This window comes from Serinus canaria, chromosome 14, assembly GCF_022539315.1.
Source record: "Serinus canaria isolate serCan28SL12 chromosome 14, serCan2020, whole genome shotgun sequence".
Lineage (NCBI taxonomy): Eukaryota > Metazoa > Chordata > Aves > Passeriformes > Fringillidae > Serinus > Serinus canaria.
This window is the reverse complement of record NC_066328.1, coordinates 13,934,094-13,957,276: the sequence shown is the minus strand read 5'-3', so window position 1 is coordinate 13,957,276 and position 23,183 is coordinate 13,934,094. Positions and strand designations below refer to the sequence as shown.

The window sequence follows — 23,183 nt, the reverse complement described above, 5'->3', positions numbered from 1 at the left end:
CTAAAAACTGGGGACAGAATGCAGCATATTTTTGCCTCTAAGTTTTTTTTGAGTGATGATTATTAAATAGAACATCCCTTGCCTAACACTTTTCACTTTTGCTTGCAAAGAGAGTTGAAGTGGTGAACACCATTATGTAGAAGCATCATTCAGATGGCTTCTGATGTAAATTGAAAAGGCAGTGAAATGGCAAAGGTGGAGTTACTTGTGCAGTCAAAACCTCCATCGGAATTGGGGATGTTTTGGAAGGTCAGTTCCAAGGAAACTATGGCTGTGTGCTGTCAGAGCTGTTTTCTCTGGCTCAAGCAGGGCTGTTTGGACTTGCACTGCATCGGAACACTTGATGCAGTTAATTTCCTCTTAACAAAGCTGAGAAGCAAACCCAGGATTGTCTGTTTGCACCTGATAATGGATTGTCTCCTGGGCACAGATGGTAGGAAATGCTCTCTTAGAATTGAACAGGATAGGAATGCAAGTTAAAAATTAATATTATTTTTTATCTTACTTTACAATCTTGGATTTCTGTCCGCTCAAATATAAAGAATGGTTCAAAGAGCTTTTAAAGTAAAAATAGTCAAAGAACTAGTGTAAAAGTGATGACTAAATGAATTAAGCTCCGAGCCCACGTGTGTCTCGCAGTAGTTCTGGATCCAGCATGCTGATACCCTGCTCCACACATGTGGGGGTTTGTGGAATGCTTCATTTTTTAATTGAGTCATAATATTTCAGTTTTTCCTTCCTCTATCTTTTTAATATTTGGTTCATTTCCAACACAATCGAAAGGGGTTGAGGCTTTTAGCATACTGTGCTCCCAGCAGCTTCGTGAGTGCAGGAGGCTGGCTAGCCAAGAGAAGCACTTAGTACTCCCACTGAAAGAAAAGCTCAAATGTGAATTGAAGTCTTTTTAGACACCAGAGAATTCATGCAGGAGAGATATTATGAATGTTCTGGCTGTGGGAATTTCTCTCTTTTAAACTCATCCTTTGTGCCACACTGGGGTGTCTTGAGTGTTGGATGTGCTCTGTTGGAACCCAGGCGTCAGTTCTGCTGCTCAGGGGACTGTCTCTTTCACAGGACAAGAACCTCAGAAAGGACCTTTTCCTTAATTTAAGTCTGGTCCAAATAAAATACTGAAGACAACTTGATTGCTGTGTTTTTCCTTTGGCAACAAATGAGGATGTTTCACAAAGTGAATGGAGATTACTTAAGATGATTGTACAGCTTTGTGAATTTTGGTTAGATCTGTTGAATCTCTCACACAGACCTTTTCTGGTGGGTCATTTGCTGTACAATATGCCAGCAAAGATCAGCATCAATAACTGCTGAGGAGAGGAGATGGGAAGAGACTTTCACGTATGTTCACGGATTTTGATGATGTCAGGAGCTACTCACAGCTGCTCTGCACTGGGTTCCTGTCTCTTTTATATCTGAATGAAATGTATGGGTGACTGTCATGATATTTGCAGGATCTTTTAGACCAGGTCTGATGATTCCAGTTTTCCTTTGAAGCTGAAATCTATGAAAGCTTTTATAGTCAGTATCTGAGGTCAGGGTGGGGCTGGAGCTTCATTTGGAAGGTTTATGGGTAATCCCTCATGTTTTCCAGGCTTGGGCTGATGCCTTCCGAAGTAGCCCCGATTTAACTGGAGTAGTGCATATTTATGAAGAGCTCAAGAGGAAAGGCATCGAGTTCCCCATGGCAGATCTTGATGCTCTGTCTCCAATACACACACCACAGAGGGTAAGCTGCAGCCTTGCAATTCCAGGGGTATTTTCCCAGGATGTCTAAATAGTTGGATAACTACTCGTTTTTCCCCTCCCGTTTCTCTGAATTTGGCTCATTTTCTCACTCCTGGAAGGACATTTTAATAGTGAAAGGGCATGTAAGAGGGACATAATACAGACTGATAAGCTATCTCCTCCCTTGAGTCAATCATCAATCTGAGAAGTTGTAAATTGTTACATTTAATCTTGCACCATAAAACCACCAAACAAATGCAACTAATTTGTTCAAAGGGAGCCCAGCAGGATTTATGATTGAGATTTACTTCTTTTGCTCAAAAGTGTGGCTGCTTCTGTTAGTGATAACCCTGAGCCAAGGTCTGCCTGTCTATTAGGGATGTAGAGAGTCTGAATCTCTCTGATCCCACAGTAATGTGAGAACTTTACACCTCTGGAAAGTTAGGTCTGGAAAGTCGACAGAACTGCTGCTTGGAAGTAACTTAATGATCACAGGTGTTCTGATTATTCACTCTGAAAACTGAAGTTAATGAATCTTTGAAGCAGCAAATGCAAGTGATCAAGGACTGAGAGATTACAATTCTTGTGTCAAGGTTAATTAAATTCAGTATCTACGTATCACATCATTTTTTGGAAGCCTGCAACTTAATTCCTAGTTTAAAAGAATTTATAATTATTTATATTTGGCTCTTGTTTTTATTTTGCTTCTCACTTTTCTTGTAAAATTAAATGGACTTAAATGCTTGTGGGTTTGGTGAAAAGAGATGGGCATGGAAGATTTTTGCAACTGCCAGTCTTTTCTAGTAGCTGCACTGACCTTTCCCACAAGGTGCAATTATGTTCTATATTTGAGCCTGTTTGGCCTGAGGTTGCTGACAAAGCAAGTCCTGTCCTAGCTCAGGTTTTGAACTCCTGTCTTTCTGATGTGGCAGAGTGTTCCTGAAGTTGATCCTGCAGCAAATATGCACAATTCCCAGTCTCAGCAAAGGATGAGCAGCAGTTCTTACTCTTCATCCTCTCCAACGGCCTATTCTGCTCCTCAGGCCCCAGCCTTGAATGTGACTGGTCCCATCACTGCTAACTCTGAACAGGTATTGGCATGTTGATTCTTTTGAGTGGGACTCTTTCAGCAAATCAAATCAAAAATTATTTTGCAGAGGAACTTTTATTTTAACCCTTTAGACTTTGTCTCCTAGGTCTGGCTGTACTTAGTAATCATTCTTCCTGTTATTCTGTAAAATCTGGGCTGTGCATGTGTCTCTGTGGCCTGGTAATGGCAGCACAATCTGCTGGTCCAGCCCTCTCAGCAGTATTTTAGCAGTTATTCCCATTAGTCCCTCTCCTTTCAAGGCACAGAATGTCCTGCAGATGCAGGAAGTCAAGCCCTTGCAAATGCCCTAATAGAGGATTTTCTTTTCTCCCTGCAAAATGATAACTTCAGAGCCAAAGATTCTACTTAAAATATGTACATCTTTCCCCACACTGGAATGGGGCACCACAGCCAAGGTCTGGCTTTAGGTGCTGTTTGCAATTGCTTCCCTTCCATACAGACACAGCACATCTGGGTTTGTGATGATAATTCTTCTCTTTTTCTCTTCCTTTTCTCCTGGGTAAACTTTTAATCTCTTTTGGTTTTTTCCTGCTAGAATGTCTGGAGCCTGAGATATCAAGTCAGACAGAACCAGAGATATCTCAAAGTCAGTTCTTGAAAATGAGCTGCTTCAACTAAAATATTATGCAGTGTTTTGCTGTCTTGTTACCCCAATTTAGATTGCCCGGCTGCGCAGTGAGCTGGACATTGTTCGTGGGAATACAAAAGTGATGTCTGAAATGCTGACAGAAATGGTACCTGGACAAGAGGATTCCTCAGACCTTGAGTTACTCCAGGTAAGTTTCCTAGAAAATATGATTCTGATCTTTTCTGTGCTTGTGTTTCTCTGGGGGGGTTTTGTTGTAGCTCACTTCACAGCCCATGCTTGGATTCATAATGGATCTGGGCTGTGCCTGACTCTGGCAAGTGCCATCATTTGATTTTCTTCATTTGTTAAAGCTTCCAGTGACAAGGATTTCCTGATTTCCCTTGAAATTTGTTCCAGTGCTTTCCTCTTTGTGTAGCTAGAAACTTTCCCCAATGTTGAATATCAGGTGTCCTTTACTATTGAGCAGCTTAGAATTGCTACAGGTTTTGTAAGCCCTGAGCATTCCTGCATCTTTTACACTCTTCATCACCACCTGTACAGTGTCAAAACATTCCCAGTCACCATGCAGGAAAAAGCACTCCATATTTCCATCTGGACTAATGAATGCTAAGGGTCTGTGGAACCTCTGCCACTTGAAATCCTGTCTATGAACTGATTGTCTTTCCAGAAATGTGTTTAAGGCAGGTGCTCAGGTGAAGTTCCATGGTGTCCAGAGGGCTAGACTGGGTAATGAGGAGGGATTTCTCTGCAATCCATTGCAGCACTGTGCATCTCAAGAAGGAAAACAGTATAAACTGAGCTTGTGTCTCAGGCTTCACACCCATTTCCCAAGGCTGGTGCTCATGGGGTGGCCTTTGGGCTGAGGAAAGTCACAGAGTCCCACAGATGAGGAGCACTGCAATCTGACATTCCAGCTGCTGCCCTTAAGGTGGGATTTGCCTTTCCACAGCTTCAGAAATAGCCTTCTGTTCTGATCCTTCAGCAGGGAGGATGGGCTCCCACAGCAATCCGTTCGGAGGAAGGCAGGGAATTGCTCTCTGTGATACATCAGAGTTTGAAATCCATCCAAAAACTGGTCTCTCCCATGCAGTGGCATTGTGTGTTTGTCTCAGAGCCATCATGGCAGCTGATGAGAGGCTCTGCAATAAAGAGCCTTTCAGTCACTGCCCGTTTGGGTCGAACGGCTCAAAACAAAAGCAGCTTCCAGGAAACCATGACAGGCCGAAATCGAACAGTTTGCTTACACTGAGAAACAACCACCAGCATCTTGACAGTGTAACCTTAGAGCACAGCTTTAAGGTGAAAGAACTTGATCATAAAATGGAGTGACAGCAGCGATTCTTTATTCCAGCTGGTTCCCTTCTGTGCCTGATGCAGCCTAAATCTGAATCACGGAGCTGGGGAGAACCCGTTTTTGATCACAAAGGATGGTTAGCCTTTTGAGAGCTGTGAGCTTGGTGCTGCATGCAAGGACTCCTTGCTTTGAGGTTTATATAGCCCTCCTCCTTAAATAATTCCTGACATTTTCTCCAACAATCAAATGTAAACAGCCTGTGAGAGAGCCAGCTCTGAGCAGAATAGATAGGTACTGTCAGCCCTCTCGGAAAGGCAGCAAACAAACCTCTGAAATGTCACAATCTGCTTCGAAAGTGATGGGATCAAAACTGACATTGGAGAGCACATTCCTCAAGCTGTTAAGGCAGCTGGATTGCACTAGGTGAAATTTATCCAGAGCTTAGGATGTCAGACCATGCAAGGAAAACAAACACATTTTTGCTTTCATCCTGAAGGTTGTGTACCAACAAGTCATCCTTGTTTAGTGCTGAATTTTTGCTGTGAAGTGGAGCTGGGAGGAGTAGAAGATGACAGGGGGACATACTTTAGCTGGAATGTGTCAGTGCTCATTGAAGTAAAACCGTTGACCTGATCAGAGGCACCCTGCCATACGTCATGTTTCTTCTTGCTGTTCTCCTCAGCAGACCAGTTTGACCTTTGGTCTTGAGGCCTTTCAGGACTACAGAATTCTGCTAAGTATTTGGTGGTGGAAGAGATGTCCTGGAATCATGAGAACTCCTGGTCTAGGCAAACTGAAATCTAGATTTCTTGATGAAAAGCATTTTAAATTAATGTCCTCCCTCTGCATTCTGAAACTCCCCATTGCCTTTGTGCAGTCTCTTGTCTGTGCACTTGCTCAGTGGAAGGGAACATTTCTGTGTGTCTCAGTACTGGAGGGTGTGTGGAACACTTAACTTTTCATGCTCCTGCTCCTTGGTTTGTCTTTCCCCTCTTGTTCTCTGAAGCTGGTAAGTTCTCATCCTAGCACACACTTAGTATTTGTGGTAGCCCTGATGAGCCATTTTTCCCTCACATGTTCCACCTTACACATCATTTAGTTTTTAAGGATGATACTGCCAGAAAGAGCAGATTGAATTTTCCTTGAAAGCTCTCTTCTGGGAAGGTGTTGTATTAACATGTTTTATTCTTAAAACAGATGACTAAAATACAGATATTTATTTTCTGAAGTGCTCAGAGTTAAAGAAGAATCAGGAAGTTGAATTGTGAATAGGCTCTCAAGGTTTTATGCCATCATTGCTTGAAGGGCGTTTGATTAGATGTGCTTTTGGGTGACATTTAATCATGCAAAGATAAACTTGTCTTAGTGTTTCTCAGCTGGGGGATATGTTTGGCTGTGAACAGAGCTCAACTAAATCTACTTATTGCTTGTTGCTTATCAGACTGTGTGTGCACAATGCATTCCTCCTAGGAGCTGAACCGAACCTGCAGAGCCATGCAGCAGAGAATTGTGGAGCTTATCTCACGAGTGTCCAATGAAGAAGTCACAGAGGAGCTGCTGCACGTGAATGATGATTTAAATAACGTCTTCCTCCGATATGAAAGGTGGGGCATCTCTCCCAGCAACCATTTACATTCATTCAGGGTTTTCACAGAAGAATAAAATAGGTCAGTTGGGGAAATTGGGCCTTCTGGGCCAAGGGTCTAACATGACACAGAGAACCAAACCACAGGAACCATTTACACAGTGTTTTTATGGCCTTTTATGGTAACATTCCTGTTTCAGTTGATACTTTTAATGCTATGATTTTTTTTTTATTATGCATTGAATTTTTGTAGGGCATATCCATAAAATGCAAGGCAACCTTGTGAAAACTCTCGAGTCTGCGAGTCGCTGTTGTGCAGGGCTGTGCAGGTGTAGGGACTTGGGACCAAAAATAGCACAGCCACAGTCACTAGTTCCCCTGCTAGCCCAGGCTCTGCACAAATCTCTGTGCTGCTGCCTGGCTTAGGGAGGCTCCCATGAGCTCTCTCTGCCCTCTGATCTCTGAGCTCTCCAGTCCCAGTGCTGGTGCAAGGAAAGCTGCCTGAGCTGGGCGGGAGCATCGAGCATGCAAAAGGTTTGTTTTTAAGTAACACTTAAAATCTTGAAAAACAAAAAAAGCCTGTCTTGTGCAGAGCTAATGTTTCGAAGAGCTGGTCTGCAGGAATCACCCCCAGGGACAGGACTTGGGGCAGAGGACTTTCGACATGTCAGACAAAGGCGCTGTCAGGCACATCTGCTGCAGGGGGTGACACGTGATGCCGCAGTCTTGGGAAAGTTTAATCTTCCCCTTAATGACAGGCCTGGGGAGCGAGGCACCAAAGAGTACCCTTTGTTCCTTGCTCTTAGCACAGGGCTTTGTTTCTCAAGCCTTTAAAAATAAATTAGACTCTAGATCTGTGAATTTGTGCTGTCACGGCAAAGGCTGCAAAGACGACTCGGTGCCCTCGATTTTGCCTTTGATTTCGTCGTTCAGAGGAGATGGGGCAAACTTTGAAACAAACGCTGGCTTTTTGTGTGAAATGGTGTGTGTTTCATGCACAAGCAGGGTTCTACAAGTGGCAGAGTGTAACTATCACTGAGGTTTAGTCTGGTCACCCTTAATATTTTTACTATTTCCCCCCATCTGCGACTTTGCTGACTGTGGCTGATGTGTTTGTAGTCATTATTCATGAAAGGGGAGCTGAGTGGTGTTAGCAAGCCATTTGTGGTGGAATAGCTGCACTGGTCTGAGCATTCAATAAATTCCAGTTCCTCCTCTGCTATTCCAAAAGCTCCACATCCATCATGCTGATTTCTAGCACGGGGACCAAGCTCCGTCAGTGACTCAAGCAGGAGCTCTGGCCTTTGCTGTGAAGCCTTGGGATGTAAATGAACAGAAGCCTTTTGGTGAGAAATGAGGTGGGAGGTGTCTTAGGTTTCCAGCAAAGGGAGTTGGATTTCCAGTAATAGCAAACACCCACAGATTCCTAAAATTGAAATTTGGGCCTGAATTTGGTTTTGCTGCCTTTTAAGTCTGCGTTTTCCTCTGTTACATTAAGAAAACATTTTCATTTGCTTGACATTCCCTGTTGTATTTTGTCCATCTGGGAGAAAACCCGTAGGATTATATGAATATTATGGGCTTTTTGCTGGAAAGAGAGACTGCTTCTGGTGCTTTTCCATGGTGAGGAAGGAGATCAGACTGGCCTCAGACAGGCTGTGGGAGCAGGTTCATAGAATCACAGAATGGTTTGGGTTGGAAGGGACCTCAAAACTCATCTAATCCCACCCCCTGCCAGGGGTGAGGACACCTTCTACTAGACCACTTGCTCAAAGCTCCGTCCAGCCTGGCCTTGAAGACTTTCATAAGAGCTGGGTTTAGGTTTGTGGCCTCAGATGCACAGAGTGAAGAAGAGATCAGAGCTTGACTAACCCGACATCTCCTTAGAACTAAGAAGGTTTTATCCAACATCATTACTTTTCCTTGTTGGAAAGTACCAACCTATTTGAGCATAGGCTGTGACCATCTTTGAGTTGTCTCAGGATGTTTTAAGCAGTGAATCTGCTGCCTATTGTCCCTTGTGCCACGTGTGCCTGGCTTGGGCTGTGCCACACACATATGGCTCCTCATTTACATTATTGCAGCAAGAGGGAGCTGGTAAGTGGGAGTGAGACGAGCTGCAGTGCTTCCCTTGTTGAGCTGTGAGCATCAATCTTGCTGCAGTTCCCCCTGTCCCTTGGCTCACACAACAGTCTGTCACAAAGCACTTAATGATTAAAAAACCCCTCCAAACCAAAAGACAAATCCTGCAGTGCTTTTCAAGCATGTTTGTGCTGCAAGATCAGATTAGTCAACTTAAAATCCACCTTTGCCAAGAGTGCAACTTGTCAGCAATCCTGCCTTTGTCCTGGCTTGGAATTAAAGCTTTCAGACTTCCTTTGGAGCCAGAGAAAACTAAGTTCAGGGACAAGTATGTCATGGCTTGGTTATAAACATTTGAAAATCCATATTGGTTTTTTTTTTTCCTGAACAGATTTGAACGATACAGATCGGGACGCTCGACACAGAACGCCAGCAATGGGGTAAGTACCTCACTCCTCTGGTTCTCTCATACCAGCTGCAGTACTATCAGTAGTATCACACCTCACTCCTCTGGTTCTCTCATACCAGCTGCAGTACTATCAGTAGTATCACACCTTTTACCTGCCCAGCCCTGTGTCCTGCCTGTACTGGCTAATGGTGGATGCCAGGAAAAGTAAGAATGTGGCAAATCCCAAGGAAGTCACTTCACAGTAAAACATCTCTGTGTTTACAATCCTTGATGGATTTTCATTCCTCTATTAACTTTTTTGATTGCTTTTGAGTCTGTGTAGACTTTAGGAGTTCACAATGTCCTTAAGCAGTAAGTTCCACAGTTTCACTATACATTTTTACATATTTATTTTGCATTTATACATAACAAATGTTTTGTTTACATTTGATCAAGTCACTTAGTGATTTTTGTTTGCTTCACCTAATTTTTCTTCATTGTGTCTTACAATACCACAGTTCAGGTTAATTTTCTTCCTGCCATTCATAATTTTAAGAACCACTCTTATTTCCTGTTTAAGCAGCCCCTTTCCAACCTGAAGAGTCCTAATTATATTTTAAATGAAAGCTCTTTTGTAGTTGTTTTATAGTGTTCAAGGTCTGAGTTCATGATGAATCTGTACTTCTATTATGTTTTCTATTCTGCATTCATAACTATTTCATCTGTTTACTGTGTTTTATCACTTCTGCAGTGTGATGCAAACTTCAGCAAAGACTCTGTATTGACACTTCAGTCACTGCAAAGAAGTTTTGTTTCTGAAAACAGTTTATACCTAATGTGGAAAATTGTGATGTTTAATGTTGTACTGCAAGAAGAAATTTCTAGCATGTGTAACTTCTGTGTTTCTTGTGTCCTGACAGGTACTGAATGAGGTGACAGAAGATAATTTAATAGATTTGGGTCCTGGTTCTCCAGCTGTGGTGAGCCCAATGGTTGGGAACTCAGCACCTCCATCTTCACTTTCTTCACAGCTTGCAGGGCTTGGTGAGTGCCTGATCTAGATCATGCTCTCCTCTACCTATTAAAGTTGCCATGTGGCCTCCAAAAGTTGTGGGTATTTGGCTTACAGGGGGATTAGAAGGCATTCCCTCTCTCCTGCACTGTGGCAATCTGCAATTGAGAACCAGTCTGGCACAAGGGAGGGATTTATTAATCAGAGGGAAGACTGGTGGGGAGGGTAGAACAGGTTGTTGTTCATGGCAGAACTTGTACTACTACTTCTATTTCTGCTTAGTTATAGTTCTCTGTGAAATCAGCCTGGTGATGTTCTTGATTCCCCTTCTACAAATAACATTTGAAACCTTTGGGTGAAAGGTTTTATGAAACTCTTAGGTGATTTACATTAAATCAAACCAAAGATTGTGTGATTGGATCACTGGGTTTGACTGAAGCTTCTCCACCTCTTTCAGCACTGCACCAATACCATATCTCTTTGTTTGAAAGTGTTGGTTTCACAGTCAGTAACTGAGAGAAAATATTGTGGAGAAAACTACTGTCCATGCCCAAAATTTTGGACTGTGTTAGTAGCCACTAAATATCTCAGGCTGTTGGCAGCAGGTTCACACCAATTCCCAAATGCTGGCTTCTTGATGAGGAGCATCTATGGAGTGCTGCTTCCAGGATGAATTAGATATCTCTACATTTTTCTTTTAAGAACACATGATTAGCATCCTCCAGCCTTTCCTGAATAAAACTGTCCTCAGTGCTGCAGCTGTTAATGATGATGGTGTTTGCATATGGTTTGTTATTTCACTGGTTCTCTATATTTTCTCCTCTGGTTGCAGACTTGGGCACAAACAGTGTCAGTGGCACACTCAGCTCCCTCCAGCACAGTAATCCTCGTGATGACTTTGACATGTTTGCACAGACAAGAGGCAGCTCCTTGGCTGAGCAGCGAAAGAAGTAAGTTGGAGTTTGTCTTCAGCACTGAGTCATGGCACTGCTGTTTTCTAAGGGCATAAATCTGAAACTTTTTGACTTCAGGCTGAAAAATTAATTTTGGTGTCTGTTTTTATGCTTTCAATCCAATACCTATCCTTTTGGTTGTTATTAATATGAGCAAGTGGAGAAGTTCTTGCTGCTGGACAGAGCAGAGTGGCTGGGTACTGACTGTCTTAGTTAACGAGCTCACTGGAAACTTGGGAGTGTGCTTGCCTGTACTTCTGCCTTCTCCTAAAGGCTTGTCATCCCATCCATCCATGTTTGAGATACAGGAGCAGAAGGTTCCTTCACCTGAAGGTCGTGGATGTGCTTTGGTGACTGAATTACTGTCATCAAAGGCTTGGAAACAGAATTACCATCCAGTTAACTCTCCTTTTGGCCCCAGTCAGACTCTCACAGGCTGTCAAGGCAGTGTAGCTTGCCTGGCTTCATGCTACCCCTAATTTGTTTATATGCATAGGGCTTGCATCTCTAGAGCTGCAAATCTGGCACTTTCAAGGGCATTTAACAGGTCAAATTATTTTAATGTAAAATAAATCTATGCACTTATTAAGAAATCCTTTGATCCCTGTCAAGTGATATTCAATAAAAGACACAGTCAGGTATTTTTCTTCCATATATTATTTCTTGCTTCCTGGCTTTAGACGTTAGAGAAGGTAGTCAGAACATCATCAATATCTTATCTCAAGCTAAGAAATGCTGTTAAATAGTTTATCAAAAATTTAGAAAATTTATTTAGAAAAACCCTGCAAATTTATTGGGTTCTTTTATTTGCAGTTATCAATATAGCCATTGGTACTGCCTCAGACATGGTATCAGTGCTTAGAAGAAATGCTCTAATGTAGAGGGATAAGCCACCACTGGAGATTTTGGGCTGGGAGCCTTAATGTTCAGTTAGAAAGGAGATGCATTGCAGGAGAGATCTAATCGAGGTCCCTCTGTCTCTTGTGCTAAATGAAGCACAAAACTACTCTTCCCACCCGTACCTAATGGAACAAGGAGCAGGGATCATCCGTGATTTCACAAGGGAGGATTGCTCTGTCTTCCCTGCATTGTGCACTGTATAAACGGAGCAGCAGGGAGGAGGAGAGGCATGAGTGTGACTTGCTGTAGGTGTAGGTGACAGCTCTGGGTGTGAGAGCTCTGGGTGCTGTGCTCACAGCTTGGGAGAAGGCAGCAGGAGGAGGAGAGAGGGCTCCCCCTGCTCAGGCAGCCCCTCCCAGGAGCTGATTTATGGGCATGTGTTTGTGTCTGCTGCAGCTCATGGTTCAGCACTGTGCTCTGTGAGATGCTGCTGCCTCTGTCACCTGACTGCTACGTGTCCCTTTTGCATTGCAATTTAAGAAGCTTTTAACAGCTCTGTAAATAGTGCATTTCTTTGTCTGCTTCACTGCAGTTGCATAATTTCATCTCTCTTTGAGTCTTGCTCTGCCTCCCCCCCATGCACACAGCAAGGTCAGACTTCCAGATGTCATCTCCAAATCTTTGTTAAACATAATCTGCAATCAGGCCTCTTTTCACAGTCCCCCACTTGCTCTTGGACATTCTTAGGGTGCCTGATGACCTTTTTGCCTGCCTTTCATAAGGCTGATCTTACTCTCTTTGCTTCAAGATGTTTTCCAAAACTGGTGAGTGGCCTTTGTACAGAGCAAGCTCCTCTTCTTGAGGTACACACAGTACCCTCCAAGTCTTGTTAAGGAAAAAGAATGTGCTTTTTGGTTCTCAAGGGAGTAAATCAGGGTATCCAGAGTATTGTTCTCCAATGAGGAAAGGCTGGGAGAATTGGGATTGTTCAGCCTGGAAAAGGGAAGGGACTGGGGTGACCTAATTCCAATACCTGAAGGGAGCCTACAAGAAAGATGAGGAGAGACTATTTCAAGGGTCTGGAGTGACAGGACAAAGGGGAATGGCTTCAACTGAGAGAGTTTGAAGGGCTAGATTGAATATTGGGAAAAAATTCTTCCATGTGAGGGTGGTGAAGCACTGGCACCGATTGCCCAGAGAATCTGTGGCTGCCCCATCCCTAGAAGTGTCCAAGTCCAGATTGGACAGAGCGTGGAGCAACCTGGGATGTTGGAAGGTGTCCCTGCCCATGGCAGGCGTGGAATGAGATGAGATGATCTTTTAACATCCCTTCCTATGATTCCATGATTGCTGATGGGTGACTTGCTGGAGTTTCTTGCTAGTTCTGTGCTTTGTTCTTCTCTTCCAGCGTGACGTACGAGGACCCACAGGCTGTCAAAGGACTGGCATCTGCCCTGGATGTTCGGAAACAGAACACAGGAGGGGTAGGTCACAGCTCTGAGTTTTGTTATCCACGTGGAATCCCAGCTGGAGGTGGCTGCTTTGACTGAGCTTCTCATTCTGTATTCCAGCAACGTGGTAGTAATGGCTATTTTGAAATTGATATCTGGGAGCAAGTACTTGCTCAGTAATGATCTCTAAAGGGATGCTGCACTTCAGTCTAAAAGGCTTCAGAATCATAGTGGGTAAATTCTTCTGTGTCCTTGCAGCTTGTCTGGGGAGTCCAGCTCTTTGGCTGGAATCACTGCTGAGAAGAATTAAGTGGGGAATATCCTGTGAACACTGATGTGCATTGGCTTGGTTTAGTTTTGCTTATGAAAGTCTTAATCTACTAGACTTTGCTCCAAGTGCATGGATAAACAAGCAAGTTACAGGGAGAGAAATGATGCAGACCTTTAATGCTTCACATTCTTTGCCATAACTGCCCTTGCTTGCAGCCTGTTCTGTCTGCCCAGGGCAGGCTCTTGCTCTCTTGTGTGGGCAGAAGAGCCCCATGTGCTGTCATCTCACAGCAGCTGACACTTCAAACACGGGTGGGAGAGCTTGGGCAGCTTTGTATGCATCCCTTGGTGAAGGCAGAAGTGAAGGAGCTTTCAGATCATCCCTCAACCCCTTTCTACCACCCTGCTTTTAAAAACTCTGCTGCTCTTTTGTACACAGCTCTGTGTTAGTTTTTAGAGGACAGAGCAAGTTCAGAGCCATTTCCAGTCCAATTTTGGGCTGTGATGACCACTAGGGAGCACGGCAGAGCCAGCGTAGCTTGGGAGAGCCAATGCAGTGTGCTCATGCCTCTCACTGGGGAGAATTGCCTCCCCATGCCTTGGCTGATCCCACCCTGGTTCTTTCATGAAGTGGGAGTGCTCTGGGCAGCTGGCATGCCTGGCAGCTTGTGCTCTAAGCCAGGGAGAATTTGTGTTGGGAGCCAGCTGGGGTCAGATCACAGCTGCCTGCCTGCCCAGGCCACGGTTCAGTGGGAGCAGGGCCTCAGCTCTCACAGAGCATCCCCCACCCCACAAACCTATGTGCTTCATCCTGTCCCTGTCCTCCTGCAGGAAAGGCAATTTGTAACCCAGGTCAGCCCCATGACCAGCTGGAGCTCAGCCCCACAAAAACTCGTGGCAGCAGTACTGAGGGAAAAGGGGAAGCATGAGGAGGCAGGGGCAGAAATATTCCTTCACAGGAATTCCTGAATCCAGTGTGACATCCCAAGCCTCCAGTATCACTGAGCTGTTATTGGCAGGACTTGGGGAAGGATTTGAGATCCTGCTCTTTGTCCCTGGCTAACCAAATGCAAGGGGCTTGTGTTTATCTGGTCAAGGGGGTTTATTCCCCCAGTGGCCTCAGGGTCATATTTTGATTTATTAACACTTTTCTTCCCAGCCAGTTCTGCTTTAAGCACCAGCACAACGTGTCATTCACACAGCAGAGATGCTGCTCTGCCCCAAGTGCTGTCAGTTCAAAGGGCTGTGGCTAAGCTCATCTGAGGGTCAAAGTTTTTTGGGGTAAATGCCTTATGGGTTGTGGAACCTGGGGCTATGAGATGTTGAGACTTTCAGTCTCTTTTCAAAGGTCCTGGAGACTGTAATGTGTAATCAGAAGAGCTTGTTTTAAAATGCAGTCGCTCTGTAATTGGTAAACACTTTCTCTCAACTGTTGTGAGGCTTGTGGGTGTCTCTTCTTAAAGGAAATAAAAATTAAACTCTCCTAAAGTTACCAGTCCCAGCATGCGTAGCAAAAAACTGGCAGTGCTCAGTAAATGAAAAGACAGGCTTTAATTTGGGTAGAGCTAATTTAAGAACAGCTCTGGGGAGGAGCCAAAAGCTTTGCAACACATTCTTCACACACGTCTCGTTCCAGCACAGTTGTCCAGTGGCAGAATTCAGCACATCCGACGTTTCTAATGCAGTCATTCTCAGAATGGTCTGCAGAGACGGGGCTGATCACGTGGCATTAGCTGTCTTTTAATGTGATTTAGCAGCTGGAAACAAGATGAGCTAAAAATACACTGTTTTCTTAATATTGCTTTTCCATGTTGGGAATTGCTGTTGTTGCCACTGAGTTGTTGCATGATCACAACCGGGAGGAGAGGTGTCCAAGAAACAATTCTCTGGTGCTACACAGAGAGTAGATGAAATTGGAATGATTTCCTTTTATTTTTTTTTCCCTCATAAAATGAGACATAACAGATTGCAGCTGATTCTCCATTACCTGTGTTAATGGGGACAGGGAGGTGTCCTGTGTGTGCAGATGTCTGGGTGGATGTACATAACACACCAGTGGCTCTCTGCTGAGCTCACCCAGTTCTGGGCTGGAGCCACAGCCCTCTGCTGAGCCCAGACCAGCCCCTCCAGAGCTGGAGATGACTCTGCATCGCCTGGCTCAGGGAGGAGGTGCTGAAGGACACAAAACCATCTTAGAGTGTTGGTGGTGCTGTGCCATGCAGTCTGCAGCCTGCTCAGGGGAGCTGGATGCATCAGCAGTCCTTTAACCTCTGTGCTTTTCAAGAGGGGCAGTTTGAAAGGCTGCCAGGACACTGCAGCAAACTGCCCTGACTTCCCTCCACTCAACACCATTGCAGAGCTGCTGTGCTGTCTGTGTGGGGCACAGTCTGTCTGTCTGCTGAGGTCAAGGACATGAGCAGGGTGTGCTGCAACCCACGGCCTCATAAACAAGGGGGACTCCACAGACTGTGACACAAGAGTTTCCAGTGCAGTCTCACTGCCTGCAGTAGCTTGTACAGCCTCACTTTTCCTTCTTCTAAGAAGATGACAAACATCAGCCTCACTACTAGCCAGTGATTGGTTTATTTTATTATTATTTCTTTTATTTTTAAGGACATCATGGAGGGAGTGCTAAAAAACGCTGTGAACTGTCTGTAGGAAGTGCAGAATTCTGGGTGAGCTCTGTCTCCTTATGGACAGAGCTGACAGGCAGAGGGGGACACAGCTGCTGCCAGAAGCTACTGTAGGCAACTCTGTGTGTGTTTGTGTGTGTCTGTGTCTGTGAAGTTTTTAACTGTTTTATTACTTTATCACGGGTTGTTGCTGTGGTTTCTCTCTTTATGGACCTTTCTGTTCTCAACACAGAGGAGAGGTAAAGGTGGGAACTCAGACATGGAGCCCATAGACAAGTGGCTAATTACACAAGGAATGGTGAGGACTTCACCAGTGAAGCAATTCCTGCTGCCCACCCCAGTCCCTGACCTAGAATAACCATCCTCCATTCACCTCTCGTCCTGCCCTATTGAACCGCTTGAAATCGGACAGTACAAGGAGTTTATTTCCCACCTGCATCATTACCTGGGGCAAAGGGAAAGATTTGCACCAATTTCTGGTTTATACAGCACAAAGACCTGTAAATAACTGAATCATTTGTAGGATCCCACGTCACCTTCAGAAGAGGCCTGGGGATCCAATTGGTTCCTTCTACTGTCTTGATTTATTTATGCAGTATCCACTTTTCGAAGGATAAACACAAGTCTCATGGATCTTATTCATAAAGAGGACACTTGCTATCTGTCTGTAAAGCAGCTTTTTCTTAGTAGTGCTTAGCTTCATGGTCTGGAATGAACATAGGGAAGTTGTGAGTTCATATGTAGTTGAATTGAGTAATGTAGGGATCATTCTTTATGCAAGGAAGGGAATGGGAGAACTGCTGCCCAGATTGGCATCTTCAACCCCACTGGCATTAGGAATCAGACTCCAGAAGGTACAGTGGTGTTTCTGGCTTTAAGGATTTAATTCCTATGTCTGGTGATGCCAGTGCCTTGATAAAATCAGGCTTCTGAAGATCACTGAACCTGTGCACATTCTGACCTTGTTTGAAGTTGTCCTTCATCAATGTGCTTGCAGAGAGAAGTTCAAAGCTTGCTTTAGGTGCAGAAGCCAGAGGAAAGGAAAAATACCCTCAGCTATGCCTTAAAGCCAAGTTCTAAGACCATTTTTTTTGGACGATGTAATCCATCATTTTAAGTGTTTGAGATTAGTACCAATTATGTGACCTAACTGTAGAAAATCCTCCTGAGACTGTCCTGGCTGCAGCTGAGTTCAGAGAAGTGCAGGGAGAATTCCCTTTGCTCTGGGGTGTGCTGGCAGGGCAGCATGTGGAGCTGGGCACCAGGAACAGGAATGTCTCACTCTAGGGAGAGCCCTGAATGACCCAGACTGGGCTGCCCAGTGCTTAAAAAGGAGAAACATCCCAGAAAGCTTAAAGTTTAGAAAATCCAGAGCATGCAGTATCTACTCTGTGAAACACTTGCATTTATTCTTCTGGATTTAGGGCTAATGCAGATTATTTCTCAGGGCCAGCTTGGAAGTTTGGCAGGATTTTGCATGGCTGGTGCACACACAGTGATGGGACAGGTGCTGTATCTGCCTGCCCAAAAGCAGCTCCATGTCTGCTCATACATGTGGATAAGCCCACTGTGGGTACCTGTCCCTGGGAGCCAGAGTGTCATTTTGGTGCTGTCAGACACCCACAGCTCACAGGGTGAGGCTGAAAAGCTGTAAAATGAGCAGCAGTTTGAGCTTTGCCTGTGATGCTGTTGGCTGTAGCTCACAGAGGCTCTCGCTGGTCGGTGGCTCTGTTGCAGCCAGGGATGTGCTGTGCCACTGTTAGATGTTCATCCATAATGAATAATCCAGTGATTGAGTTAGTTCTTCTTCTTTGCCTTTCCACTGTTTACAAGAGCGGGGAAGCATGAAATCAGCACCCCTGCTGTTCACACCACTCACACCACTGCTTTATTAAAAAAGCAAACAGCATATTCCTTCATTGGCTTGTGGTTATTCAGTCTGGAAAAAGGATACTGCAGCATTCATGGAGGCATATGGATTTGGGGAGGGAAGGGGGCCTGGCTGTCCAACAGTCACTGCTCTTACAAACCTGCCACCTTGTTTGTATGCTAAATACAAGAGAGAAATACCTAAAATAAAACTAAACTAATCATTAACTCCGTTTCTCTCTTAACTGGCTGTAGTTCTTAACAGTGTTTATTAATACGAGCTGTAGCATTTACAGTGCCAGTGGATAACTAGAATCCCAGGTATGAACTTGATGTTCCCACTCTGTGGGGCACTTTTTGTACTTTGGTGAGGAGGAAAGGGGTGAGCTGACACTGCTGTTCCCTGAGCCTGCACAACACTGAGATCACTCAAAAGGAATTCTCCACCTGCCAGAGTGGTTCTCACATCCCTCACGACCTGACATTGTTCTCTACAAGCTGTGATACATTTCAGCTTCAGGCTGAGTCCTTCCCACTCCATTTCTCTACATCCCAGTTCACCACACACCTTTGCAGTCTCTGGCTGTCCTCTCCCAATGAATTTGGCAGTGTTGTTCTTGTTTCCAGTTAACTTGTGGCTCAGTTCTGCCATCAAGATGGTGCCAGAACCGTGGAGACAGACAAAAGCCACACTTTTATCCATCTCAGCTCTACCTACAAAACTAAAATAGCCAAAATTATATTGACAGAAAATGTTTCTGATTTTTCTATGGCTGAGGGATGGGAGGTGGCTGTTCAGTGGCAGATCTGGATTTTGCAGGTCTCACACAGGGGTCTGTATCAGCTGCAATTAGGCACAGACTTTAGCACGGAGCCACATTTTAGTGCAGGTGGTCTCAGTTCCCTTCTCGTGAGATTGGACAGAGATTTGCATTAATATATTCTTTTCTTAGAATAATCTCTCAACCCACTCACATACCAAATGGGTTATTTGTTATGAAAGTGAGAAGTAGGTGTTGCTTAAGCCACCATGTTAGGACATTAATTGGGACAGTGGCAGGGGAAGGAAACTGAACCAGAATTCACAGAAAGTGACATGACCACCACTCAGCATTCTATCTTGACTGCCAGCAGCATGCCTGGCTAGAGAGGAGAGCCCTGTTTGTAGGGAAGATAGGTGAGTAAAGATCAAATGAAAGCTCTGTGAATTCATAACCAAGTGGGATGCTGCTGTGTGCCTTCAAGAGAGAGATAGGATCTGAGATGTGGAAATGACTTGGGTAACATGAGACTGTTGAATAACATCTTCTTGGAGACTGAAGTGCTTGACTTGTGGGTAAGCCCAAATCCAGACACATGAAGATCTCATTTCTCCCATGTGCTGGGACCCTTCTCCCTATTGAAGGCAAGCAGGAGCTTCCCCTTACCCAAAGACCACGGGGGTCTCCTTGGGCAGCCGTGGTGTTTGCAGAGCCCTGTGCAAGGACAGCCCAAGCCCTGGTGGCAGTGGCACTGAGGGCTGGCACTGCCTGGACACGCCTGTCACACGCAGATGGGCTGTTGTTGTACAACCTGTCAGAGGCTGGGCACAGCAGGCTGTGCTGGGGAACACGCTGCAGCCCTGCAATGTGCAAACACAGTCAGGAGTAACCAAGGAGTTCATTTAATCCTTACACATAAAGTCAAGTGTGGTCCAATATTGAGGCCAAGCAGTTATTTCAAGATCACAACAGCTTTAAATAAATGGTAAGGCTGTAGTAGTAAGCTGGAGTAGCCTGCTAGTGTGCTCCTAGTGCTGCTGTAGGAATGACAGACCTTTACTGCTGCTAACCAGCGAGGGGGAGTGAGTAGCAACTAACCAAGAACTGGTGTCAGCTTTGTTAAACATCTAGAAAGAAGTGGAATTAACTAAGCTATTACAAGGCAGTAGTCTAGCAACAATTAGCATAAACCTTGTTAAACATTTTAAGAACATTAATGAGCTCACCTAGAGACCTGAATTGTCATTTCATACCTGCTTCTTTTCCAGTGGGATCATTTTTAATAGAAATAAAATGTGATAATAATAACCTTAAACTGTCTTTTTAAGGGTAGAATATTGGATTTTATGACTTCTGAGGAAAAATATTGGCAATACTCTTTGGGTTTTGATTGCTAGTGAGAACATCAACACAATCTAGCTTAGATAAGTAGGAACTTGAATTCCAGGTTCCTGTGGGTTTTGTGGGATTGAGCACTCACTTTTGTTCTCCCAGCCCTCCTTTTCCATTTCTCTTTCAGGACTGTTGAGATGATCCCATTTGTAGGATTTTCCAAAGACTAAATAAAAAAGGAATTTAAACAATCAGACCAGCTTTTAATTAGAGCCAGTTACTTGAAGTACCCAAAAATATTTTGTGACTTAATTTCCATTTACTGTAAGTATAGACTTAAAAAAAAAAAAAAATCACAATATCTTTATACAAACAGCTCTTGCAGCCTGCACTATCTGGTGAGCTCTCTTGCCAAGACTGAAAGCTTCACTAGACCATGGAAGTTTGCATAATCAAAATATCAACAAGGCAGTGTCCCATTCCAGAGCTTTTTCCATGTAGTCTGTGGCTGCCACTGCTGCTTGTTCCCAGAAACTGTTGTCTTTTTTTAATGTGTAAACTAGTTAATTTATTTTTACATTGCCTCTGTTGTGATTTAGGGGTTAGTTATAACAAAATTCCCCTGCATGTTTTTGAGTTTAGGGCTTCTGAAAGGGGAAGACTTGCCAAGTACCCAACTGACTGGCAAAAACTTGAGGGTTCTCTGCCCTTTCTCTTCTCAGTTTAAAATGAAAAAGAAATGTTACAATGTTATCGTTAAAATAATTTAAAACTTCCAGTTCCTCTTTGAGAGTTTCCTCCCTCTTTATTCTTGAACAAATTAAACCTGACACCTGTAACCCATGTTTTATGAGGAAGTGGGGCTCAGAGTCTTAGGAAAGTAAACTGGAAGGTTGTGCATGGAAGGAGCAATAGATAGGAGCCCTCAGCACTTCTGTGGGTGTGCTGGGAGACAGGGAAAGCTTTTTCAAAGGTCAGTGCTGAATAGCAAACGGCTGACACACTCAGATGTTTATCTTACAGCTTTGTCTGCTTCTCTGCAAGAAGTGCTCCTGCACTTCTGAGCGCTTTGTTTGTTTGTTATAAGTAGCTCTACCTGAAAGTAGAATTCCTTTTTTTGCTTTTTTTAAATTCTATTTTTTAAAATTCTTATGAAACACCACAGCACAAACTCTTGTACTGCTGAGCTGTTCTTCAAGGACTTCTGCAAATTCAAGAGTCCTGTGATTCTCAGGAACTCAGTACTTGATCAGTCATCTGTCATGTTTTGAGGATAATCAAGATTTGAACTGCTGTTCCTTCTAATACAGGGGCACAGTACAGCCACACTCTTTAGAACAGCTGTTCTTATATTAATAAAATCCTGGAATGGTTTGGGTTGGGAAAAAAGATCATCTTATTCCGACCCCCTTCCACAGCCAGGGACACCCTCCACTATCCCAGGTTGCTCCAAGCCCCATCCAACCTGGCCTGGAACACTTCCAGGGATGGGGCAGCCACAGATTTCAACCTGTGCCAGGGCCTCCCCACCCTCATAGGGAATAATCTCTTCTAATATCTAATCTAAATCCACCCTTTTTCAGCTTAAAGCCATTCTTCCTTTCTGCCTGTCACTGCAGGCCTTCATCCAAAATCCCCCTCCAGCTCTCTTGGAACCCCCTGTGTTCCTGTAAATTTTATTCACAGAAAAGGAAAAATAAACCAGGTTTTTCCCTCCTCCCTTCCATTCACATGTTCTTATTCTTAGAGAAACATAAGCACCTTTCTGAGCTGCAACCCAAGCAACAGCTCAGAGGCTGCATCTTCCCAAGTGTTAAGCAGTACAAGAGAGAGGCAGCAGTGCAACATCTGCAGTAGGTTTTAGGTTGCTGTAGGATGAATAAAATCATTACTTTATATGTCTGAAGCCAGTATTTTATAAAGCTGTTTAACCAAGAAGACAGTTTTACAAGATGCAACTTGTCCTTGGGAAGGAATGTGTTGGAAGGTGCTTAGAGCTCTTCCCTTGTGAGTGGCCAGCTCACAGCAGCTTCAGCTCACTGTGATAGTGGTGTGTGCATGATTCAGGAAATCAGAAAGGGACAGTTATCCAAAATCTGGCCCATTCCAGAGGAAACTGCAGGAATTTATTTTCTGTTTGGGATCATTATGAATTTGCTGGAAGCAAAGTGACACCTTATACCTCTGACCTCGGGGATTGTCACTTTGTCCAGCAACTTGTCAAGTCAGAGCCCAGCCACCTTCCTGGTGCTGCTCTTTGGGGGAGATGCTTTGGATTGAGTTCTGGACTTACAGTTCTTGGACACAACTAACCCACTTTAGCACACCTCACCTCAAGCAAGGGCTTAGCTGGCCTTCTCAGTACAAAGGGCCGCTTCATTCTGTGAAAAAATTCCTGAGGAGCTTTGCTAAACAGCCTCAGCTTCTGTAATCCATCATCTGTCCATCTTCCCCTGCTAGAAATGCCTGAGAAAACTACATCTCCCAGGAAATTAATCTGCAGAGCCCCTTCCAGCTTTTCTTATTGAATCACAGAGTCATTAAGGTTGGAAAAGACCTCCAAGACCATCAGGTCCAACCATTAACACACTGCTTCCAAGGCCACAACTTAGCCAGTCCTAACCACATCCACAAGGGTTTTTATCACTTCTAGGGTGGGCAGTTCCTGTGAGAGGTTTCAGGCAAAGCTGTGGAGAACCCCTGATACCTTTTCTGCCTAGGAGAGTCCCTCTGACAGTGCCAGGTCTCCCCCCTGCCAGCCCTGCTGCTCGGCTGCCGTGCCCTGGCCTGGAACTCGCATGTCTGACATTGTTTTCCAACTATTTCTCAGGTTGTCCTTACCAGATCTATTGTGGTGTTTTCCTGTTTACCTCAGCAGGCCTCTGCTGTATTTAAGCAGTGTAGTTAAGTCAGGAAATTCTACACCTAATACTCAGTAATTTCCCTTTGCTGACCCAGTTACCCTTAGCACTGTGTGAAATCACTGCCCTTCAGCTGCCTCTGTGCTGCCTGTTGTAAACACATTGGTATCATGACCAGTTCCACTGCAGGAGCAGAGGCAAACCTTCCATGCCTGAGTGTTAAACTATTCCTGGAGCCTGACCTGCTCTGGAGAGCCCTGCTGCAAGCTCTGGGGCTGTGCTTTCCTCCTCTGCCCCATCCTCTTCCTCCCTCACCTTTGAGACTCTCTACTTTGCACTGGCACACGCTGGACTCTGCTGCCAAGGGTCACCTTTGGCAGAGGAGTGGGAACTGGAAGCTGGGACAGTTTTG

At 44.5% G+C, this 23,183-nt stretch overlaps 1 protein-coding gene across 2 annotated transcripts in view; it reads left to right on the top strand.

Moving 5' to 3' along the window:
• Positions 1 to 23,183, top strand: part of TOM1L2 (target of myb1 like 2 membrane trafficking protein) — a 56,581-nt gene that overhangs the window by 24,357 nt on the left and 9,041 nt on the right. For both annotated transcript variants that reach the window (XM_018915807.3, XM_009091778.4), the window contains exons 5-12: positions 1,607 to 1,741; positions 2,673 to 2,831; positions 3,511 to 3,627; positions 6,205 to 6,338; positions 8,793 to 8,841; positions 9,710 to 9,833; positions 10,634 to 10,751; positions 13,003 to 13,078. In XM_018915807.3, coding sequence (XP_018771352.1) covers positions 1,607 to 1,741; positions 2,673 to 2,831; positions 3,511 to 3,627; positions 6,205 to 6,338; positions 8,793 to 8,841; positions 9,710 to 9,833; positions 10,634 to 10,751; positions 13,003 to 13,078 — 912 coding nt within the window. The remainder of the gene's footprint in view (positions 1 to 1,606; positions 1,742 to 2,672; positions 2,832 to 3,510; positions 3,628 to 6,204; positions 6,339 to 8,792; positions 8,842 to 9,709; positions 9,834 to 10,633; positions 10,752 to 13,002; positions 13,079 to 23,183) is intronic.